The following is a 24,625-nucleotide window of genomic DNA, read 5'->3' as shown; positions in this document are numbered from 1 at the left end:
GGCCCGGGCCGGGAAGGAGCCAGCAACCAAGGTACATGCCCTTGAGCGGAATCAAACCCGGGACCCTTTGGTCCACAGGCCAACGCTCTATCCACTGAGCCAAACCGGCTAGGGCTTAATTTTTTTTAAATACTTTTCCATTGATTTTTAGAGAAAGTAAAAGGGAGAGAGAGAGAGAGAGACATCGATGTGAGAGAGACACATCTATTGGTTGCCTCCTGCACGAGGCCCTACCAGGGCCGGGGACCGATCTTGCAACCAAGGTACATGCCCTTGACGGGAATCAAACCCAGGACCCTTCAGTTCACGGGCTGATGCTCTGTCCACTGAGCCAAACCGGCTAGGGCTCACCTGTATTTCTGAAATGATGAGCAAACAGTCCAGCGTAGTGCCTTACAAATAGGGCCCAATACAGGCCCCCTGAGGCTGGGAAGCTGCAGTCCTCTTGTTCACGGGCAACGCCTTCCTCGGGCCCAGCCTTAGGCCCGGGAGAAGCTCCCTCCACGGCAGCGTTGGCCTCAGAGCAGGTGGGCTTCCTGGATGAGGAGGCTCGCGGGCTGGTGGAGATAGAGCGAGGGGAGGGGGGGCAGGAAGGCTTTCCAGACCGGGGATGTAGCTTAGACCACGGCTCGGAAGTGTGAATGAGTGCAGGCTGTTCCTGGAATAAGAAGACTGGCCCTGGAGGGAGGGCTTCTGGAAGACTCCCAAGAGCAGAAAGTGCTGTGTTTTTGCCTGGAGGCCACATGGCCTGCTCACTCGTGGCCATGTGGGCAGCCAGGGGCAGAGGGCAAGGGTGGCACCGGAGGCCAGGTGTCCAGATCACCCTAAGCTGCTCCCGATGCTATTTCTCCCTTCAGCCCACCCGTCTTTCTTTAGCCCTACGCAGCACTAGACCCTGAGCTTCCAGGGCTAACAGCAGCACGCAGTGCCATGGGAGGGGCAGGCACGCGCAGCTCAGGGTGGTGTTTAAAAGCCAGGCTTTGCACAGAGCATGACAGGTGAGAGTTCGATTCCTGCTCCACTCCTTACTAACCCTGTTGCCACAAGGTTTACTAAGCAGCTATTATGCACCAGGCAGACACTCTGTGCCCACACAGAGGTCAAAGCCCAGGGATCTCTCTGAGCCTCAGCTTCCTCATTTATATAATAGAGATCATAATAGTCATAATAGTGCCCCTCACCCCCAGCTGTGTGTGTGTGTGTGAATTAATGCCAGGCTGTACAGTGTTCGATATGCAGGGCAATTGTAATGGATGAATTCAGGCAGTGCAGGGGTTTCTGGGTGAATATTACTTCAGCTCTCTGCTTCCGCCAACTTTTACTGATCACTTACTATCTACCAGGTACTAGGCCAAGCAGTTTGACATTCGTCACCTCGTTTCTTTCTTTCTTTTTTTTAAAAAATATATTTTATTGATTTTTTACAGAGAAGAAGGAAGAGGAATAGAGCGTTAGAAACATCGATGAGAGAGAAACATCGATCAGCTGCCTCCTGCACGCCCCCTACTGGGGATGTGCCCGCAACCAAGGTACATGCCCTTGACCGGAATCGAACCTGGCACCCTTGAGTCTGCAGGCTGACGCTCTATCCACTGAGCCAAACCAGTTTTGGCCGTCACCTCGTTTCATTCTCTGGCAACTTAATGAAGTGGGCACAGCTCCCCCTGTTTAACAGTGGGGGAAACAGGCTCAGAGAGGTCAGTTAACCCATCCAAGGTCACACAGCGATGGGTTCACAAGCGGAACTCTTGCAGCGAAGTCTACGGCACTTACCAGGACACAGCCTAGGGACCTATTGGGATTGTTCCATAAGCCAAGACATGTGACGTCCTCTGTTGACACTTGGTCCCTTCCTTGCGACATGGCTTTTCTAGGGGGCAGCCCGAGCCCGTCGCGAAATTGGAGTTTTCAACCCAAACAGCATTTCACCTCCCGCTTCAGCAGGGACTTCCCCAGAGGGTGCCTCGCTGGGACTGTGGTTCAAATCCTCGCCACAGAAAATAATGCATTTAGCCCTGACCGGTTTGGCTCAGTGGATAGAGCTTCGGCCTGTGGACTGGAGGGTCCCAGGTTCGGTTCCGGTCAAGAGCATGTACCTTGGTTGCGGGCACATCCCCAGTAGGGGGTGTGCAGGAGGCAGTGGATCGATGTTTCTTTCTCATCGATGCTTCTAACTCTCTATCCGTCTCCCTTCCTCTCTGTAAAAAAAGCAATAAAATATATTTTTAAAAAATAATGCATTTAGTTTGGAACAATGGCTGATGTCTGCAGTGTGCTGTGACATCCTTTGGCCCTTGTGGCAGCCCTGTGGAGTGGGCATCAGAGGAAAGAGGCACAGAGAGGGCAAGTGACTGGCTCAGGGTCACACAACTAGAAATGGCAGAGCCTGGGTTCAAGCCCAGGATTCTGTGATTCTGGGCTGGGCTCTCCCCCAGCTGTCCGAACTCCCTCCCAGCTCAGCTCTTTGCCAGCTGAATGGAAATGACAACCTCACCTGCAAACGAGGATGACAACTGTACCTACCCCATGGGGATAGCACGCGGATTAAGGGAGACAATCCAACAAAATGATTTTTGTGTGGAGTCTGTCACATGATGAGTTTTTGGCAAATGGCACTGCCATCGTTGCCACGCCATCACCGCCATTATTACCTGTAGGCAGCAGAGCGAGGAGGGGTTGAGCAGAATTTTGTTCCTGGTAAGACCAGGAATGGATAAATGAGAGTATTTGCAGCAGGGGGAGAGGGGGGCAGAGGAGGGGTCCAGGCAGTCTCTAGGCCTCTCTGCCCTGGGGGCTGTGCCAGACCTACACTGGGTGGGAAGAATTTGGGTCTGTCCACCCTCCGCAGATGGGGAGCTCGCATTGTTAGTGAGGCTGTCGGCAAAGTCACCTCCTGCCTCCTTCCAAAAAAGGATCTGAGGCATCTTTTATTTTATTTTTAACATATTTTTATTGATTTCAGAGAGGAAGGGAGAGGGAGGAAAAGATAGAAACATCAATGAGGAGAGAGAATCACTGATCGGCTGTCTCCTGCATGCCCCACACTGGGGATCGAGCCTGCAACCAGGGCATATGCCCTTGACCGGGAATCGAACCATGACCTCCTGGTTCATAGGTCGATGCTCAACCACTGAGCCACACCGGCCGGTCGGGCTGAGGCAGCTTTTAGAAATTTGTAGCGTAGCCGAAACCGGTTTGGCTCAGTGGATAGAGCGTCGGCCTGCGGACTGAAGGGTCCCGGGTTCGATTCCGGTCAAGGGCATGTACCTTGGTTGCGGGCACATCCCCAGTGGGAGTTGTGCAGGAGGCAGCTGATCGATGTTTCTCTCTCATCGATGTTTCTAGCTCTCTATCCCTCTCCCTTCCTCTCTGTGAAATATCAATAAAATACATTAAAAAAAAAGAAATTTGTAGCGTAAAAACAGCAAGCAAACAGAGATTGAAGGAGAGAAATCGAAATCGTATAAGAAAGAATCACATAGAAAGAAGGTTGGGACACAGAAAGGAAGGGAAGGATGGCAGTTAATATCACCCGTGCGCCCTCTAGTGGCTTAGATGGAAAGAATGCTTAAGTCAGCATGTATTGATCATGCAGCAGTGTAGAGGGAGGGTGCGAAGGACAGGCTGTGAGATGCTGTGTGTCCGAAAGAGGAAGGGACTTGCTGAAGGTCTCACAGTGCCAGGAGCAGGTCCTGGGTCGTTTCATGACATCACAACTCCTCCCAGCCTTCCTCTGATTGGAGGAAGCCTCCTGGGGGCAGGTAAGGGTCCAGTGAGAGGGAAAGCATGTCCTGTTGAATAATTAGTCTCTTCCCATGTTACATTCCCAGTGAAATTTTTGTCTTCCAGTGAGGCTGATGGTGTTCGCCAACATTTATCGTTAAAGGAAGGTAGTTGCTCCAGATAGCTGTGCATAGCACGTGGAACAGGGCACATACTCAGAAAATCATTTTGTTTCCTGCCTACTTCAGAAAAGGATTTTAAAATGGAATAAGGTCTGTACATTTAGTTCATGGTATTGTACCAATGCTAATTTCCCGGTTTTGATTTATGCTACTAATATATAAAATGTCACCATCGAGGGAAGCTGAGTGAAGGGTACATGGGACTCTATGTATTATTTTTGCAATTTCCTGTAGGTCTATAACTCTTTAAAAATAAAAATTGCCTAAAAGAACTTAAGGCTGATTAAACATATAAAACGGTATTAAATATTAAAACGATATCTAGATTAGATGGGGCATAGAGACTTGGCTGTACAAGCTTATTTATTTAGTTTTATAATATTAAAAGATTGATAACCTAAGTGTACAACTGTAGGGGGCTGTTTTTGAGAACAGAGATGTCATCCCTACAGTGGAATACAATACAGGCATTGGAAAGCACTGCATAGAAATGTACTGATTGTTTGGGGGAAAGCTTTTACCAATATTTTAGTGAGTTAAAAACAACAAATGATATATCAGGTTTGGAAGGAAATTCACCAAAACGTTAAAAGTGAATGTCTCAGAGCAAATGAATTGCAGATGTTTTTAAAAATCTTCTTTTTGCTTACTAGTGTATTTCCACTTCTCTACAATACAAATATCATTTGCCCAGCAGAACATTTTTAAAGAGTAGCAATGAAATAATGTTTTAAAGGGGATGATCAGAAATTATCTATAAGGATCCCTGACGGGTCAGTGGATAGAGCATCACTGAAAGGTCCCAGGTTCGATTCCGGTTAAGGGCACGTACCTTGGTTGCGGGCATATCATGTCCCTGTAGGGGGCGTGCAGGAGGCAGCTGATCGATGTTTCTCTCTCATCGATGTTTCTCTCCCTCTCCCTTCCTCTCTGTAAAAAAATCAATAAAATATATTAAAAAATAATTTAAAAAGAAATTATCAGGAGGAGAAAGTTAATAGTACTAATCGGAGTGGAGTGGCTATAGGAATTGAGGTCCTGGCAGACCCCATAAAAGGGGAAGTGGGACATTATGAAGTTCTCCTTGGATAAAAGTTCCTTGGACGGTCGGATGCTTCCCCGGACCACGCGGAATTCCCAAAGGGCTGCCCTGAAAGGCAGCAAGCACTAGACTAGACTTGCAAGCTCTAGTTTTGACTTCTATTCATAACTCGGAGCCTCAGTGTTTCCGTCTGGAGCACAGAAGGAAAAGATGGACCTCAAAGTCTCTACGACGTTTTCCATCCACGTTAAATTACTTAGCGGCTAAACCTGGCTAATTTTTCTAAACGCCCTGCGAGACGCATTGGCGAAGCAACGCCGCGGCCACGAAGGGGTTAATTTCCGTGGCCCCGCCCCCTCCCCCTCCCGGCCCCGCCCCGCGAGCCCAGCACCCGCCCGGGTGGCACCTTTGACCCCGCCCCCAGGCCGTGCGTCCACCGGAAGTGCCCATGCGCAGGCAGCTCACTTCCGCTCGGCAGGTGACAGCCGTGGGGCTCCGAGCAGCCGGCTGCACTGTCGCACCGGGAGAGCGTGGGGGACGAGGCCGCGGACATTTTGCTGCCCAGCCGAGCCGAGCCGTGCCGTGGTGCCGGGAGCCATTCGGACCTGCGGGTGAGGAAGCAAGGAGTCAGGCGAGGCAGGAGAAGACGTGGGGCGGGGAGTCGGGGGTCTGAGGTGAGGGGGTTTGCAGGGTCAAAGGTCATGAGAGGACGGGGAGCGAGAGCGCGGAAGAGTGGCTTCCCACGCCCCCGCGAGGCAGAAGGACGGCAGGTTCATTCATTCACGCCCACTTGGCCGCGGACCTGCGCCTCAGCCGCCCGGGATCCGCAGCCCGTCCTGAGGCGCCCTCCAGGACAGATTCCTAGACTTAGGCCCCGAGGAGCTTGCGCTTGGCCAGAGGGGAAACTCCTCTCCGCGTCCTGGTTTCCCCCTCACACTCCCCGCTAGGACCACCTTGAGGACTCCTGGTCGTTCAAGGCTAAGGCTTTATCTCGTTGCCAAGGTTTGAAAGGGAAAAAAATTTTTTTTTTTTTTTTTTTTTTTCAAGAAACAGCCGCCCGCTCCGGGCTGGACTTGGGTTTGGTCTGTAGTTGGCGCCTCCGGATCAAGTTATCTGGGGACACCTGTAATAATGCTAAAAATACTGATGCACATGCTCGGAACTGGTTACGGAGCCCCTCCTGTGTCCTGGGCAAGGTGCTAAGCACTTTACTTAACAATGCTGCATTGAAACTTCCCAGCAACCCCGTGAGGGAGCGACCGTGGTCACCCCCATTTTATCAGCCGGTAAACCGAGGCACAGAGAGCTTAAATCACACATGTAAGGTCAGGCGGTAGTATAGACAGAATCGGGGTTCCTGCCCAGGCTTTCAGGCACCTGCAGAGCGCGGAGACCCACGGGAAAACCGGGGCCAGGTTGGGGCGTCGGTGCTATTTAATATCTTTAGCTGCCATTAATTATATTTGTTCACATTGAGGTCAAGCTGTGGCCTTACTGCTTCTCCGTCTAATCTTCACAAGGGGCATTGGCGTCGCTTTCTTTAGGATGAAGCAGTTTGGCAGGCTGTTCCTATAGGTGACTGCCTTTAGGGCAAGAGTGGAAGTCTGTTGTGTCCCCCCACACCCCCCCACTCTGGGGAAGTGTGATGCGACACCCCCCACGCTGGGGAAGTGTGATGAGACACCCAACAGGCGATTCTTGAGAGTGGACGAGCTGCATTCCTTTTGGAATAAAGAGGAACCACAGGATCCCTTGAAGACCATTCTCTCTGAGGAAAGGGCAGGCCCCGGGGCTTCCTGGCTGGGGAGATCCCGCCTGGCCTGGCCTGGGAGATTGGAGACGGTGACCCTGGTGACTCGGTTTGATGACCTGAGGACGAGGCTCTGTGCGTCTGAGCCTTCTTCCTTTGCAGACACTTCATCTGCTCCCGTTCCACCTCAGTTTCCCTGACAGTGACACGAGAGAGACCTGCTGCCTCCCTACCCGTTCCTGGGTGTTATAAGACTTTGTGAACCCGTGAAGGTTTCCACATGCTTCTGTGATATAAATATTACCGCAGTACCTTTAATTAAAAAAAAAAAAACACACCACTCTGTGATCTGTTCTCCCAATTCCATTGAATTCACAGAAACTTAATATGGTCACCTTATCCCCATCCTTCCAAGAGAGGCGAAGCGGCTTGTCGCCGACGGCAGGAACATGAGCAGTGTTCGGAGTGTCTGGCTCCCTGTCCTGAGTGGAGCCCACCAGGCTGGTCTAACCTCTTCCAAATTGTCATGGAGGGCAGCTCCACTCGTTTCCAAGGACGCGGACGCCTTAGAGGTTATGTAGAGACTGTCGATCGCGTGTGGGTTCAGCAGAGGCTTCACCCCGAGCGGCTCGAAAGGCTCAGCGGGATCAGGGAAAGACTCCCCATCCTTCGGCTCCGGGCCCCCAACTTAGGCTCAGCAGCTTTCTGGTCGTGTGCCCTGGACGACTTAGGCTGGCCTCCTGTGCCTCGGCCCTAAAACAACACCGGCCCCCGCCTCTCATCCCGTGTGTGTCGGGTTAGATGAGGAGCTCTGTGCAGAGCCTGTTGTTGTAGTGGGTGCCCTAACCCTAGGCAGTGGGTGCCTGCCGGGGGCCTACGCCTGTCACCCCTGGTCTGTGGGGTGTTACTTCCTTCTGCAAACAGACCTTTTCATACACAGGACTTCTCGTACCCTTCTCGTTTCACTTCCTAAAAGTGTTTCCGACTCAGTTCAGTCCGTTGGTCCTGCTGGCTTTGGGCTTGGACTTGCATCTTTTTTCTAGTCATCTTCTGACACTGTGGCGTGTCTTGATGGCTCATTTCCCGTGAGCAGTCATGGCTTGGGGGTGGGCTTTCCATTTTGGTGTATTTCTAAAAGTGGCGGGGGGCGTCTGTTACCTGAAGGTGGTTCTTTTTCTGAATAGGTCTTTTTGCCTAAAGGTCACTCAGAAATGATCACAACCCAGAAACTGTTTCTGTGTTCTTTTTCTCTTTACACAGAGAGGAACAGATAACTCCAGAGAGAAGAGATCACTTGAGCAGTTGGGGAACCCTTTACCAAAAAAATCCTGCTTGAATATCCATCAGTGGCTCTTCATTGCCCCTCAGGCTAAAACTCACATTCCTTAGCATGACCTCCACGTCGTGGACTCTGACCCCTGCCTGGCTCTTCCGCCTCATCTCTCCTACTCCACCTTCCACCTCTTCCCAAGCTCCAATCAGACGCATTTGCTTTTCGGCAAAGCTCCAACTCCGTACCTGCGTGTTTTTGCTCCAACTCCGTACCTGCGTGTTTTTGCTTTGTGCTGTTCCCACTGCCTAAACACATTTCCTGTCACCGTCCTCCCTTTGCTGCACCCCTACTTGGTGCCTCCCATCTGAGCGTTCCCCCACTCTATGCAGGCCTGAACGAGCTGCCTTCTTTGATGTCCCATGACTCTGATCACAATGGGCTGTCATTGACCGCTTACTTAGCTCTCTTCTAAGTAAACGGCTCTTAGTCTTTGGACAGGACTTGTCTTAACTGTCCGCATCTCCAGCACCTAGTGAAATGATCTGGCACACAGTAGGTGCCCAGTAAGTGTTTAGTGAATGAACAGATGAGTGGGATATGGCATTGAATTGTTGTCAGGATTCCTTGACTCCTAAGGAATTCAGAGCACTTTCCAGATGTATCCTCATGTAGCCCCAGGGGGATAGGGGAAAATCTGACTGGTGGTGGGATTAACCACTCTCAAACTACTGTGCTACCACCCAGCCAGCCACCAGCGTGCTTCAGGGCCTCCGTGACCCGGGGGTTGGGGAGCAGAGCGAGGTGCTGGTGGCTAACATTTATCAAGTACTAGGTGGCTGGCACTGCTGAGGGCTTTGTATGTATCGACATACTTTAGGTCACAAGCCCCTCAGGTATTTGTAATTCTCATTTTACGGTTGTATGGTTGTGCCTGTGATGTTGTAGACCCCTGGAGAGACCCCGTCCTACCTGTTGTGGCCACCTTTCCAGTCCCATCCTCTGGTTCTTGGATTATCTCCCGTTATTTAATGGGGTTGAGGAGGAGCTTGGGTTTGGTTCTAGACTCCCAAGCCTCATGCTTTTTGGGTTTTAAGCCTTTGGGCTTGACCGCTGACCTTCATTAAGAGGGTCTCCCTCAAGTCAGGAGGTCTCTTCTGCTTAAGATAAGAGTATGGCTGGTTGATTCCAGAATGCCCAGAGTTCATCATCAGCCAGGACGCCTTAGTCTGTCCCCCAGATTACCATGTGGACTGGAACTGGAAAATGGTAGATTTGGAAGTCAGGACTCAAAAGCTTTAAAACCAACTCTTCCCTTTTTTAAAAAAATATATTTTTATTGATTTCAGAGAGGAAGGAAGAGGGAGAGAGAGAAACAGCAATGATGAGAGAGAATTATTGATTGGCTGCCTCCTGCATGCCTCCTACTGGGGATCGAGCCCACAACCCGGGCATGTGCCCTTGACCGGAATTGAACCTGGGACCCTTCAGTCCACAGGCCGATGCTCTGTCTACCGAGCCAAACCAGCTAGGGCCCAACTCTTCCCTTTTTAACACAGAAAATGTTAGATACGGCTGAACTCTGTAGAGGAATAGACTTGGGCAGCACATTCTTTTTACCACACCAGTTGCTTTTTGGGTCTTAAGCATACTGAGAGTAGAATGACAAAATTTTATTACAGGCAGCTGTTGAGTCTGCTTCTATGGTCTTTCGTCTGTGATCTCAAAGGGTTGGGTGGCTGGATGTTATCATTTATTTACTTACTTTACAGTACCTTCATACATCCAGCATTCATCCATCCAGTCTTTATTTCAGACCCTTCTCTGTGCCTGGCACTGGGCTAAGTGTGAGGATAGGTAAACAAAATAGACAGTTTCTGTCCTTGACTTGCTTACTACATTCTAATGGGGGAGAGAGACAAAGATGAAGTAGAAAACAAATGTAATAATTAGAAAAACTGATAAGCCATGAGGGAAACAGAAGTACAGCCCCCAGCACCTGTTGAAATGTAAGTCAGATCTCAGGACTCCTGCTCAGAACCCTCGGTGGCTTCCAGCTCACCAACAAAAAGCCAGAGTCCTTACCTTGACCTGGAAGGCTCCCTCCATTCTCTCTGACCTCATAGCCCCCCTCCCCCCTCATTGCTCACTCAGCTTGAGCCACATCACCTGCTTTTCCTCAAACAGGCCAGTTACACTCCCACCTTTGCACTATTTCTTATGCCATGACAATGTCACCTATCACCTTCTCCAGGAGGCCTTCCTTCTGTGGCCATCCTGGTTAAATTTCAACCTTCTCCCCCACCCCCAAGCTTCCTAACCTCCTTCCCTGCTCTCTCTTTCTACATAGCGTTTATTACTATCTAAGATACTTTATATTCTACTTATTTATCCTGCTTGTGGTTCCTGTCTGCCATTAGGATGTATCCTCCCAGAAATTCCATTCACTGTTGCATCCCCATCATGTAGACATGTTTATGGCACGTCGGAGGTGGTCAGTAGGCAGATGAATAGGACCACTGGGGGGAGTGAGGACAGAAAATGTCTTACTTATTGCATGCAGGGATGGTCTCTTTGAAATGATGTCATCTAAGCTGAGATTTGAAGGTCAAGTTGGAGCAGTCAATCTCGAAGCCAGACAGGATAATCCAGGCAGGGATCAGCAAGTGCAAAGGCAATGAAGAGCTTGGTGATTAGAGGAACACTGAAGGAGGCCTGTGGGCCTGGAGGGTTATAAGCAGAAGGAAGGGCCTAGCTGTGCTCACATCATAGCCTCATAGCCTGTGTCAGAGCTCCCCCGTCCCCCCGCACCCCAGCATTTGTACCCCCACTCCCATAGCTCTCTGGTCAACTCTGTAATCTGATGCCTGTGGGAGCAAGAGATGGTGGTCTGGCCTCCCTGAAGGAAGTGGCCTGAGCATTTCTCCCTTTGGAGTTGTTGCTGCCTGATCATCTACCCTTTGCCCTTTATTTTCTATTATCATTTACTTACTTCCTTTGCATTTATTGGCTGTAAAATGGGCTATGGGGCCCAGCATTTTCAATTTCAATTTCGTCAAAATAACTTGACAAGCAGAGCAGATGTCGCTCTGACCCTGGAAAACCCTGCTCTCTAGCTCAGGTTGGTTTACAAAGCATGACATTTTCCCAAAAGGACAGTTGAGCACTAGTCATTCAAATATTTATTGAGCACCTACTATTTCTCAGGTACCAATCTAGGAACTAGGAATACAGTAGTAAACAAAATGGACAAAATCGTTGTCCTCATGGAATTTATATTATGTAGGGAGAAAAAATAGACAATATAAATACATTTTATGTTATGTTAGTGATACATACTTTGAAGAAAAGCCAAAGGAGGAAAGAAGGAGGATAGGAAGTGGGGTGGATTGGTTGGGGATGTACACACTTTTACATAAGGTGGTCAAAGAAGGCCTCAGTGAGAAGGTGACATTTGAGCCAAGACTTAAAAGAAGTGGGGAACTGCCCTGGCCAGTGTGGCTCATTTGGTTGAGCATCATCCTGTGCACCAAAAGGTTTCTGGTTCAATTCCTGGTCAGGGCACATTCCCAAGTTGCAGCTCGATCCCTGGTAGGGGCCATGCAGGCGACAGCTGATTGATGTTTCGGTCTCGTGATGTTTTTCTCTCCCTCTCCCTTCCTCTCTCTCTAAAAATCAATTTAAAATTCTTTAAAAAATAAAAGGCATAAAAAAAGAAGAAGAGAGATTAAGTCCTAAAGCTCTTTGAAGAAAAAGTCTCCCTGGTAAGGTGAACCATGTGTGCAAAGGCCTTGTGCTGGAAACATCTGCTGTGTACCAGGGTCAGCAAAGACGCCCATACGGCTGGAGCTGAGGGAGCGATGGGAAGGATAGGGGAGGAGTGTTCCAAGAGGTAATGATGGGGCGGGAATGTGTGAGAGAGACAGAAGCGGTGTACATCTCATACAGGGCCTTGGAAGCCATGAAGCCATGTTAGGGACTTCGGCTTGCACTCTTTTGTCTACTGTGTGCGTGCTCCTGTGTGGGGCAGAGTCCCAGTCTCAGAGCTGGCAGTGCTCCACGCTGTACACATGCTGAATGGATGACTACACACCCTGACAGGTCTTCCGAAAGTGTTCCCATTGTATAGGTGGGAAAACTGAGATGTTGAGCTTTGCTTTGTAGTCTTTGGCCCCTTTCTCCCCTTCCTGACTAATTTAAATATTGTTCAGAAGAAGCCTCTGTACTCTTTCTTTTCAAGTCCAGAGGAACTTTTCTTTTTCTTGACAGCAGATCTTTCCACACATTATTGCTTATAGATGGTTGAGAACTGGCACCTGATTCTAAAATTAGGTTCTAGAGACTCAGTGCTGATATAGGAACATTTGCATGTGGCATTTGCCTGCCTTTAGTTCCTTTTTCATTTGAGCCTTTAATTGCTAGCAGGTTATAGAAGATTGATTTTGACCAATCAGTTTTCACCCAAATCCCAGGAGGCCCGAATCTTGGCAAGCTCATCTAGACAGGCTTTCACCAGGCACATTACCAAACTTGATGTTTCTGCTGTCCAAACTGGATGGACTGGTCCTAAAATAACCTGTTATTCAACAGTGGAGGGAATCTGTAGAGATGTGTGGCAACACATTTTACGTTCCCTTTAGCCTGGAGTGTGTGTGTTTCATTCAAAGTGGAGGAGTTGCCTCGCTTGACAGAACGGGACAGGTGGGACCTCATTTTGGGGCAAGGGTGGAGAGTGTTGGCACTACCATTGTCTAGCTCTGTGACTCCAGAAAGATGCCATGACCTCTCTGGGCTTCAGTTTTCTCATCTGTAAACTGGTGATTTTATGAATACTCTTTTCTTTTTTTTAATATATTTTATTGATATTTTACAGAGAGGAAGGGAGAGCGATAGAGAGCCAGAAACATCGATGAGAGAGAAACATCGATCAGCTGCCTCCTGCACACCCCCCCACCGGGGATGTGCCCGCAACCAAGGTACATGCCCTTGACCGGAATCGAACCCGGGACCCTTCAGTCCCCAGGCCGACGCTCTATCCACTGAGCCAAACCGGTTTCGGCATGAATACTCTTTACATAGTGTCCAGCCCATAATGCACATCCGTTTACCATTATTACTACCATGGCCATCTTTGTTCTGAATTCCGTGCCACTCCTGAAGAAGAGCAGCTTGTTTTCTCCTCGTTATTGAGCCACTGGAAAGAGCCTGTCTGTCTGAGTTTGGTGACTACATTGTCTCAGATAATAAGTCTGAAATCTGGTTTCTCTACTGCTGACTCACCTTTTATTTTATTTTTTCATAAGCTTTTTTTAAAAAAAATATTTTTATTGATTTCAGAGAGGAAGGAAGAGGGAGAGAGAAATAGAAACATCCATGATGAGAGTGAATCATTAATCAGCTGCCTCCTGCAAGTCCCTGACTGGGGATCAAGCCTACAACCCGGGCATGCCTACAACCCGGGCATGTGCCCCCGACCGGAATCGAACCTAGGAACCTTCAGTTCGCAGGCCGACGCTCTATCCACTGAGCCAAACCGGCTAGGGCCTGACTCACCTTTTAATCTTCAAGTTGACCTTCCCTGTTTCCCTGTCTGTAAAGTGAATTTGTGTACTTACCTGTGAGGACCTTTTTCTTTTTAAAAGGAGACGATCAGACCAGTGAGGAGTAGTGAGTAGAATTACTGGATGTTGAGTAGAATCATCGTCTCTATTAAACACTAAGCTTCATAGGGGCCAGGGCATAATCCAGAACATGACACAAAATAGGGGAATATTTGTGGAGTAAATCAACCTCTGCCCTTGAGGCAGAACTGAAATGGCAAAATGTGGGATGATCCGAGTTTGGCTTTTCTGTTCCAAATGAAGAAACGGTGGCCCCACCCTAGCCCATTTTATTCACTCTCCTAGCTTAGTCTTTACTGTCTTTGAGCTAACATGTGCTTTGGAGCAGGTTTCTGAACAGGTATTCATTAGGCAAGGGTTTACAAGTGAGAGCTGTCAACACTGGAGTTGGAAGTCACCAATGCAGACTTCCAGGGAGCGGTATTCCCTTCCTGGATATCCTTGAATTTAGAGATGGGTCTTGGCAGCTGGATCAGAGCTTGCCAAATATCTCTTTCCCCTTTGCCTTTCCAAACACTTCTTCTCTGGCCGATCCCACAATACCAGTTGTCTCCCTTGTTAATTAACTGCTAGTTCACTGAGCGTGCAGTGTGCTGCCAACTTCATGCCTCTCATCCGATTGCAGTCATGGGCTGCTCTGACATGAATCGCTGCCCTGAGACTTGAATAGTCATCACCCGGGCCATTGGCTGGCCATTTGGGGACTGGCTGGCTTCTTACTATTTTCCTTCCTGCTGAAGACCTAATAGTGTTTGCTGGCCCTGGTGGCATTCGGAATTTTTCTCTTTTGTCCTCTTTGTCAGAATGATCATGGTCCATTTCCTCGTTTCATATCCAGGAAGCACACTCATTGATGAGGAAATAGGTTTGTCATAGAATGTGAGGTGTTGCGGGGACTTTATCTGTCATTTAATAGACTGGTTGTCAACTCTGTCCCATGGAGCAGTGGGTTGTCTGGGGCCCCCGGTGAGGAAAGGGGAGAGTGGAAGGAGCCAGACTCTAGCCACCCCCACCCCCCCAACCCTACATCCATCAGAGCAGTCCCACTTTTGTTTTTTAAACAGTTTAAAGGCAAGGAAGGGCCTGAAAAGCCATTAATCTTGTTGAGTTCTCATGTTTGACAATCGGTAACAGTAAGGCTCAGATGGAGGGATTTGCCCAGGATCACACAGCTGTTGGTAGCAAAGCGAGATTTCCTGGCAGCCATCTTGGCATTGGATCAGCCTGGCCATGTTTGTTGAAAGTTCACTGCTAAACCTTATGTTCCTGGTCTGTCCAGTCATCGTTGTCTGGCACTCATCAGGGAGTCCTCTTGTCTTTATGTATTATGGGCCTTTGGTTTTGTAGCTTCTCTGAGAACCTGTATTTTCATTAATTCTGTCAGCAGACATTTGGTGAGCTCCTGGAATGTGCCAGGCATAGTGCCAGTCACTGGGTAGACAGCATTAAATAGGGCAGATCCCAAATTAGAGTTGTGAGGAGGGCTGTGGAGAAGTCCACAGTAACTGAGTCATGTGTTGGGAGGCCTCTGCCATCTGGGTCCAGAGAAGGCTCTCCTGGTGCAGCCGTGTTTGAGCTGAGACTGAAGGATGAGCGCAGGGGTAGGAACAGTGTTGTGGATAGAAGAACCATTGTTTTCTAAGCGGTGTTGTCTTTAAGAGAGGTGATACAGGCACAGGACATAACATCCCCAAGATACAAAAAGGTGAATGATGGAAGGTCAGTCTCTCACTCATCCCTTGGTAATCCAGCTTCCTTTCTGGAGGAAATCACTATTAACATTTCTTATTCACCCTTTCAAGGAAAGTCAATGCATTTGTAAGCACGGTATTTATATTTTTCTTTTTTAACAGGAATGGTAGTAAACTATACTTTTTTAAAAAGGTGTTTTCTTTTATTACAAAATCCGCATTTTTAACTGGTATGCGGATGCTGTTAACTGGTTAAAAATGCGAATTTTGTAATCAAAGAAAACAAGATAATTTGAAGAGAAACATCAAAAGTGCTTTATTCAAAGTACTGTCCATCGCTAGCTACACATTTCCCCCATCTTTCAGGTAATTTGTGGATATCGTCCCAGAAGAACTTTTCTTGTTTTGAGGCAGACCATTCAGAGACCCAATTTTCTACTTCGTACATTTTGAAGTGTTGCTCAGAAAGTGCGTGTGCCATCGATTGGAACAAGTGGTCATCTGAAGGAGCAATACAACAAAATAGCATTAAGAAACAATTTCCATCACCCCGAGTTCTTTTGTGACCCCTTCAAGCCAGTCCTTCCCTCCTAGAAGCATCCACTGATCTGACTTCTAGCACATTGGTTAGTGTTACCTCTCCTACTTATTCGAGAATTTCATATACTAAATGGAACCCCACAATATTTGCAGTGTTTATGTGTCAGTATGCTTTCATTCTCACATTATCCCATCAGAAAAAATATGTGACATAAATAGAGCAGCAGGTGGTGATGCCCCCATTTTCAGGAGGGGAAGTTGAATTATAGAGAAGTGAACTGTAACCTTAGTACAGTACTCTCTTTTTAAAATTGTTGTTATTATTAGTTGAAATATATCAGTATGCATTTTCTTAATGTATTTTTTAAAATATATTTTTATTGCTTTCAGAGAGAAAGGGAGAGGGAAAGAGATATAGAAACATCAATGATAACAGAGAATCATTGATCAGCTGCCTCCTGCACGCCCCCTACTGAGGATCGAGCCCGCAGCCTGGCCATGTGCCCTTGCTGGAATCGAACCCAGGACCCTTTGGTCTGCAGGCCGATGCTCTATCCACTGAGCCAAACCATCTAGGGCTTAATGTATTTTTTTTATATATAGATTTAAATTCATTTCATTAGCTTAAAACACAGAAAGATGTTTTTTGTCTCTAGTTATTAAAATTACTTTTAGATATGTGAAGGCTTTCTTTTTTTTTTTTTTTTTTTTAAACCTAACCTAACTCCAGTGGCTAAAATAAAATTTAAAAATACAATCTTTAGCTGGGATTTTTTTTATTTTTATTTTTTTATTTTTTTAAATATATTTTATTGATTTTTTACAGAGAGGAAGGGAGAGGGATAGAGAGCTAGAAACATCGATGGGAGAGAAACATCGATCAGCTGCCTCCTGCACAGCCCCCACTGGGGATGTGCCCGCAACCAAGGCACATGCCCCTGACCGGAATCGAACCTGGGACCCTTGAGTCCTCAGGCCGACGCTCTATCCACTGAGCCAAACCGGTTAGGGCTAGCTGGGATTTTTTTAAAAAATATTTTTTATTCTTAGAGAGAGATAGAGGAAGGAAGAGGGAGAGAGAGAGAGAAACATCAAGAGCAAAACTTTGATCACTGCCTCATGCACACCCCACCGGCTGTCGAGCCCGCAGCTCATGCATGTGCCTTTACCAGGAATTGAACTGGCAACCTTTCCATGCATGGGGCGGTGCCCAATCAACTGAGCCACACCAGCCAGGGCTAGCTGGGAATATTTTTATGAGTTTTCCCCCTTCCCTTTTCTTCCTAGGACCTCATTTTTACACCCTTAGATTATATTACATCTGTGTCCCTGGATGGTATGTCAGTGGTTCTCACCAAGGACTTCTTTTATAACTCTAGAAAACATAAGGGAAAACTACTGTGTTTTAGGGTTTATTCCTCGGTTCCTTTTTTTTAAAGCCTAGTGGCAGGAGAAAGCAAGCATGTCAAAGGATTTTGTTTAAAGTGAGATTAACAGGAACTGGTCCTGTGATTGTGGCTTCACAGTCATCTTCCAAGGATGGGTGTGCACACTTCCGGGTCTTTCAGTTGCTCCTGGAAGACAAAGCCAGGCCTCCAGGTGTGCACCTCTTAACTTGGACTGTGCCATCCCTTTGAGCGATTCCTTGGCCTGAAAATGCTGCCATTGAGGGTATCCTGGCCCAGAATGCTGTCCTAGCAAAAGTGACTCATCACACTGGCCAGAGCAATTTCCGAACCAAAAATTCCCTCCAATTATTGCTCTTTTGAATGCGCCCCACCGCTTGCAAAGATGGAGTCCAAACCCCAAGCTTTCTCTGGCCTCAGTGGGCTGCCTGCTTTCAATTGTGGCTCCTGTGCACACACAGCTTCATCAAAGAACAAGGTCTCGGCCCCTTTGGCCTCCACTGATGTGTGGTGACAGCTGAGCGGTGCCAGCAGTCTTTTCTGTGGCATCTACAAGTCTAAGCTCCTTTAGGACTGAACTGTAGGGGTTTTCCCGTTCCTGCAGAGAGAATGAAAAATCTCTCCTGGTCGAAAGCGGTGTGGCTCAGTGGATAGAGCGTCGGCCTGCGGACTGAAGGGTCCCGGGTTCAATTCCGGTCAAGGGCATGTACCTTGGTTGCGGGCACATCCCCAGTGGGAGGTGTGCAGGAGGCAGCTGATCGATGTTTCTCTCTCATCGATGTTTCTAGCTCTCTATCCCTCTCCCTTCCTCTCTGTAAAATATCAATAAAATATATTTAAAAAAATTTATAAAAAAAAAGAAAAAGAAAAAGAAAAATCTCTCCTGCACTGACATCCAAGAGGCAACTGTAGTGAAAGGACACAGCGAGATAGCCACCCTCCGTAGACCCACAGGGTGCAGGTGATCTTCCCCAGTAAAATGAGGTTTTTTAAACCAGTGTCCTGGGATAGCTTTGCAAACGCATTTTCATTTCTCCCCACCTCCCCTTCCTCCTCTACTTTAATTTCCGGTATATAAAACAGTTTCAGAGGGTACAGTTTCTGCATCACCAGTCCCATCGGGCCCTCTGCAGAGGGATATGAGAAATAGATACTGCAGGGAAGTGGCAGGCAGCACACGGGTGGCAGTTTGAGTTTGTGAGTGCGTAGTTGCTTAGCACCTGTAAAAGGAAATGGCATCAAAAGCTCAGCGCTGAAGGGTATCAGCAGCTATGGTGGTTTGACCTGACTGACCCTGAAACTCGGTTGCTTTGTTTAATCCCCCAAATTTCCCACCCTTTCCTCCACCTGGGTGGTGGCATGCAACACAGATTCAGCACCAGCAGGTTATGTTCTGGGAATTTAATGCTCCAAATACGGTGTTGAGCCTGCAGATCAGGGGGAAGCCCCTCCCAGCCCCCTCTGCTGGAGAAGGAAGGATTTCTGGACCGTGCCGAAGTTAGACATCTAAGGTAGTTTTTGCCTTGTTCACTTTGACTTCCTTCTAGATTTAACATTGGGGGTTGGGGGGGTTGTCTCTTACTTTCTGTGATTCTTTTGGCCTGTGGTTTTTAGCCCCGTTTGCCTTCATTGATCCCTCTTAGACTGAACTTCACCTTGAGTTAAACAGGGTACTGTCCTGTTCTGGATGCCTCTACCAGGTATGCTTCCAAGTCTGTGACTTTGGAAGCCATGCAGCCCTTTACTGTGTGGCAGGTATCCCGTTACCTTGTTTAGTTTATCTGCTCATTCTCAGAACTCCAGAAAGAATCTCTAGGTTGGTGAGGCTTCTCTGAGGAAATGGCTTTGTGTGCGCTCAAAAGAAAATTGTTGTTTTTTTTAAAATATATTTTATTGATTTCAGAGAGGAAGGGAGAGGGGGAGAGAGATAGAAACATCAATGATGAGAGAGAATCATTGATCGGCTGCCTCCTGCGCGCCCCCTACTGGGGATCGAGCCCGCAACCCAGGCATGTGCCCTTGGCCAGAATCAAACCTGGGACCCTTCAGTCCACAGGCCGACGCTCTTTCCATTGAGCCACACCAGCCAGGGCAAGAAAATGGTTTTTAGTGTAAGTAACTGTAGGAAACAAATGCCAAGTAGTCACATAACATAACAGAGCTGTCAGGGAGGCTCCCTGTGGTTTCCAGTGGCCCCTTTTCATTTCTTTCAACAACTGTCAGCTGAACACTGGCCACGTGTGGAGCCTGGACCAGGCGTGAGGGGAGGATGGATAGAGCTGTGGACAAGACGGATGTGGGTCCTCCCTTTGTGGATCTGCCTACAGCCCTGACTCCTGCTGCCAGGACCGGCAGTTAGAGTCCCCACAGCGGGACCGGCATCATCAGAGGCAGCAGCCTCTTCTGCTCTTTCCCACAGCTCCCACGGAAAAGTACCATCACCCCTTTCCAACCTTGCAAAGCAAAAGCAAAGTAGAATTCTGTCTTTTTCTTTGTACCATGTTGTCAGCCAAGCCTTTATTCCTTTATCCAAATGGGACCCACAGAGGATGTAAGGCAGCCCCAAGACAATACATACTTGTTTTCTACCGATCGCTGAAACAAAATCTATGGGCATTTTGTTTGGGGAACAGCCCTGTTGCCATCCTGCCATAGTACAAGCTTAGCCTGGAAAAGTACAGCTGGGCTGAAGAAGAGCGACGCTGGCTTTGTTTCCAGAGACTTTTGAAATGATCCTTGACCCGTCACACCCGTGTGACCAGTAACCATCTCTCCCCCACATGGTAACGAAAGATGTTAATGTTTGAGCCTCTTTGAATGGAGTAAGTTTTCTCCATTCAAATGTCTGATTTTGAAGGTTTTTTGAACTGTGTCCTTAGCCACTGTCAGGGTTCTGTCCTCCGTTTCAGATGGGGGAAGCAGAATTCCTTCATCAGTAGAGCACAGGTGCCCTGGCTGATGTGTCTAAGTGAGCATTGCCCTACACACCAAAGGTTGAGAGTTCAATTCCCAGTCAAGGGCATGTACCTGGGTTGCAGGTTCGATCCCTGTCCCCAGGCAACCAATCGATGTCTCTCTCTCACATTTATGTACATTTATGTTTCTCTCTCCCCCTCCCTCCCTTCTTTCTACTCTCTAAAAATCAGTGGGAAAAAATATTCTCAGGTGAGGATTAACAACAAAAAATAGAGCACAGGGGCTGAGCTCAGATGGACGTAAAATGGTCTCCTAGTCTAGCCACTTACAAGCCATGTGACCTTGGGCAAATTACTTAACATCCGTTAAAATGGGGTTAAAAGCAGTTAACTTTGGTAGGATTAAATGAGATAATGTGTGTGAAGCCTCTGCCTCTAATAGGGGCTTCGTTAATGATAGCTTCTTTTTTGTTGTTGTTAATCCTCACCCGAGGATATTTTTTCTACTGATTTTTAGAGAGAGAGGAAGGGAGAGGGATAGATAGAAACATCGAAGGAAGAAAAATATCAACATCCATCATCTGCCTCCTGCAGGCCCCCTACTGGGGACCTAGCTGCAAGCTAGGCAGGTGCCCTGACTGGGGAATCGAACTGGTGACCTCTCAGTGCATGGGACGACACTCAACCAACTGAGCCACGCTGGCCAGCGCTGTAGCTTCTTTTCTCTTTCACCTGTAGACCAAGAATAACCAGTGAGGTTAAGTGCCCAGTAGATGTTTGTTGAATGCACAAGAGGGCCTGGGTACTTTCTTTGTCCTGTTGCCTTAGAACAGCACTTCCCACTGTAAGTTGTACCGTAGGAGGTACCCTGAGAAAACTGGCCATTCCTCACTGGGAGTGCTATCGAGCCTGCAATGTACAGATTCGAGCCTTCTCTACAGATGAATAATGCATACCTCTGTTAGAGGAACTTGGGGAGAGAATAAATCTCTGTAGCTTTTTAAACTTGGCCTTTTCCAAGCTCGTTTGACTTTACAGGGCAATGATAGTACTTCTGTGAGGCTGGGTGAGGCTTTAATGAGTTAACGTGTAAAGCACCCAGAACAGTGCTGGGCAGAGTGAGCACATGAAGGGACTGCTGTACCATGATTGTTGTTGTTGTTTTTTAATTTTTATTGATTTTTTACAGAGAGGAAGGGAGAGAGAGAGACGGTTAGAAACATCGATCAGCTGCCTCTTGCACACCCTCCACCGGGGATGTGCCCGCAACCAAGGTACATGCCCTTGACCGGAATCAAACCTGGGACCCTTCAGTCCGCAGGCCGACACTCTATCCACTGAGCCAAACCGGTTAGGGCTGTTAAGTGCTTTTTAATCTGCAGGTTCTTTCAGAGAATTTAGCCAATCCCTCATTGATGGGCATTTAAGTTGTTTCCAATGGCACATTGTTGTGGACGGTGCTGTAGTAAAACCCTTATGTCCTGTGTAAATATTTCTTTGGGAGAGATTCCTAGAAGTAGAATTGGGTCAAAGGGTATGCACATTCAAAAATTTGCTAGATCCTTCAGAATTACCCTCTAAAATCTGATCAGCCATTACCTAATAGTTCATTTGTCCAGTAAAGAGATAAGAAGCTATCTTTGGGGGGTAGAGGGAGACTAAAAAGGATATAAGGGGATAAATGGTGATGGAAGGAGACTTGACTTGGGGTGGTGAACACGCTATAATATACAGATAATGTATCATAGAATTGTGCACCTGAAACATGTAATTTTATTAACTATTGTCACCCCAATAAGTTCAATTAAAAAGAAAAAGAAGCTATCTTCCCATACTACCGTGTGATGGATCCTTCTCCTCCTCCTGTGCTCTGTAACTGAAGATGGAATGGAACACAGTGGAAAGTCACCCCTTTCTTCTGTCTTGCAGAGTCTGGCCACAGATAAGGGACCAAAATGACCGACTCAAAATATTTCACCACAACTAAAAAAGGTACAGTTTGTTTCATTGTGGGGTCTTGTCCTACTCTTTCTCTGCCCAACTCTTCTGCTTGCTCCCTGCAGGGATGGTAGGGCAGGAGGGGGCGGTGGGAAGTGGTGGTAGTGGGTGTGGAGGCCTGGAATCAAATGGTGGGAATCATCCAGAGCAGTGGGTCGGCAAACCGCGGCTCACGAGCCACATGCGACTCTTTGGCCCCTTGAGTGTGGCTCTTCCACAAAATACTACGTGCGGGCGCGATTGAAACTTTGTGGCCCATACGCAGAAGTCGGTTTTCGGCCTGGGCGAGTCTTTTTTGAAGAAGTGGCGTTAGAACACTCAAGGAGCCAAAGAGCCACATGTGGCTCGTGAGCCGCGGTTTGCCAACCACTGATCCAGAGCATCTTTTAACCCTGTGGCTCCAGAAAATTGAACGGTTGATGGTGTAAGAAATTGACCACTTCTTTTAGAATTCAAGAAGGGAAGAACATCAGCTCCAAGTATAGAAAAGAAAAGCCCTCTTTTCCCCGTGGCTTAAAATTGTTAAATATGATTTTTTTTGTTTTGTTTTTCTTGGAAAAAAGAAAGCACACAATGCTATCAGAAGCCCCACAGCATATGTGTGCGTCTGGTCCTTATCCTTGGGCACATGTTTTATGTGGTTCAAGTCAGAGTTTATATCCTGTTTTTCATTTGATATTATCATAAACATTTCCCCACAGGTCTGGCGACTCAGTCTCAGTCTATTGAGTTGCTGCACTGAAATTTGCTGAGCTTGTCTTATATTGTTGCATATTGTGGTTGTTTCTGCTTTTCGGGAAATGGAAGTTGTGTAGCAGCTGATATATATGCTTTGACCCTGTAAGCATCTACTGACTGGCTCTTCCTTCCTTCCTTCTGAGTGAGATTGACACTGGCCTGCTGACCAGATGAAAAGAGTCTGTTGTTGGGTCAGCTGAGCCAGGACCTGAAGTCTGCCCCTCCTCCGCATTTCACATATTGGTCCAGCCACGTTTTACTGAACACTTTCCATGTGCCTTAGAGTAGACCGACAGTCTCTAAACTGGCGTTCTAGTGGTTGAGCAGAGAAGACAGCTTATTAAGTAGTAATTACTCTAAAGGGCTGGTGGGTGCTGTGATAAGGGAAGTGTTGGAGGCTGTGGGAGGGCCCTGGGTGGACCGAGCTTGATAAAGGGGGTGTGAGGGTGGGGAGCAGAGCTCAGCAAGGGCTCTGCCCATGGTACATTCAGGGAAAGGAAAGCAGTTGGGCACAAGTTACTGAAGCGTGTGATGGGAGGTTGGAAAGGCGTGCAGGGGACTGTCATGCGTGGCCTGGTGAGCAGGCTGGAGGGGGTGAACTTAGTGCTGAGTGTGTTGGGGTGTCCGTGGTGGGGTTTTTTTGTGGGGGTTTTCTTTTGAGGACAGTGTCTGTAGAGAGATGCCTAGATCCAAATTTGACATCAGTGATGGTTTTAAGCAAGGGAAGATCCAAGGCAGAGTCTAACAAAGGAGTGAAGCTTGGTGGGCACGCAGGGAGACCAGTACCACAGCTCCGGTGAGAGGTGGAGATGATGGTGCCTGAGCTAGGTGGGTGGCAGTGGGGTACACAGAATCGGATGCCTCATATGTGATTGAGGAGGTAGGCTTGGTCACTGGGGAAGGAGATATTCAGATGCAGGCAGATCCCAAGTTCACCTCATCAGCCTTCTTGGAGCCAAGGTGACTCAGGCCTGGATCCATCAATTGACGGCCAGTTGTACTATAACCGGCCAAAGGTTTCAAGCAAAGCAGGGGCAGCCCTGCAGCAGGGCCCAGGGTCAAAGTCGTCATGGTCTGTTTGGGTTCCACAGCTGTGAGACGGGGCCCCACAGTCTCTCGGAGGAGAAGGGTATGGGTTCCTTCAGCCTACAGAGCCATGAATTTGCACTGCAAGGTCTGCAGATTCCTCCTGTCTCTGTTGAGCAATGCCCTCGGTGTGGCCTTGCCCTGGGCTGTGCTGTGCGTTTGTTCTAAGTAACCTTGTTTGCCAGTTCTGTGATAAACACCACGTTATTCAGTCTTGATGAAAACTGCTAAGTTTTCTTTTTCTCACTGTAAATCCATCTGGAGCTTCCTCAGCTCTTGTATCCCACATGATAGTCTGCTTCACCCCCACCCCAACGAACCTGAGAGGGACTAGAGCTCTTATTTCTTCAAAAGAGATAGCCAAGACAGAGGGTCATGTGATAAATTAATCATAATAGTGACCACCCTTAATGCAGGCCACTGAGCGCCACACACTGAAATGAGTGATTCACATCTGTGTTAAGTGAGAAAATTCAGTGCTCCGGTCAAGGCAGGGAGTACAGACAAGAAAACAGGTCCCGAGAAGCAAAGTGAGTGTCCTGAAGCTGGCAGAGCTGGCTTTGAATCTTGGCCCTACCTCTTACTTGGTGTGTGTCCTTGGGCAAGTTTCTGAACTTCTTACCGCCTTTGTTTGCTCATCTGTAAAATGGGGGAAATGCAGAG

General features: G+C 47.9%; 1 protein-coding gene across 4 annotated transcripts in view; it reads left to right on the top strand.

The window, feature by feature from the left end:
* Positions 1 to 24,625, top strand: part of AP1B1 (adaptor related protein complex 1 subunit beta 1) — a 60,776-nt gene that overhangs the window by 11,583 nt on the left and 24,568 nt on the right. Inside the window, exons 1-2 of one of the 4 annotated variants that reach the window (XM_080650238.1) lie at positions 5,400 to 5,558; positions 22,070 to 22,132. In XM_080650238.1, the coding sequence (XP_080506364.1) occupies positions 22,096 to 22,132 (37 nt within the window). In that variant the 5' untranslated portion in view covers positions 5,400 to 5,558; positions 22,070 to 22,095. Of the gene's footprint in view, positions 1 to 5,399; positions 5,559 to 18,714; positions 18,737 to 22,069; positions 22,133 to 24,625 lie in introns of those variants that run through there. The other 3 variants (XM_080650241.1, XM_080650240.1, XM_080650239.1) reach the window with 3 other exon arrangements.

Source organism: Plecotus auritus (assembly GCF_963455305.1).
Source record: "Plecotus auritus genome assembly, chromosome: 13".
Taxonomy (NCBI): domain Eukaryota; kingdom Metazoa; phylum Chordata; class Mammalia; order Chiroptera; family Vespertilionidae; genus Plecotus; species Plecotus auritus.
Note: the sequence above shows the minus strand (reverse complement) of the source record. Positions and strands in the feature narration are given on the sequence as shown.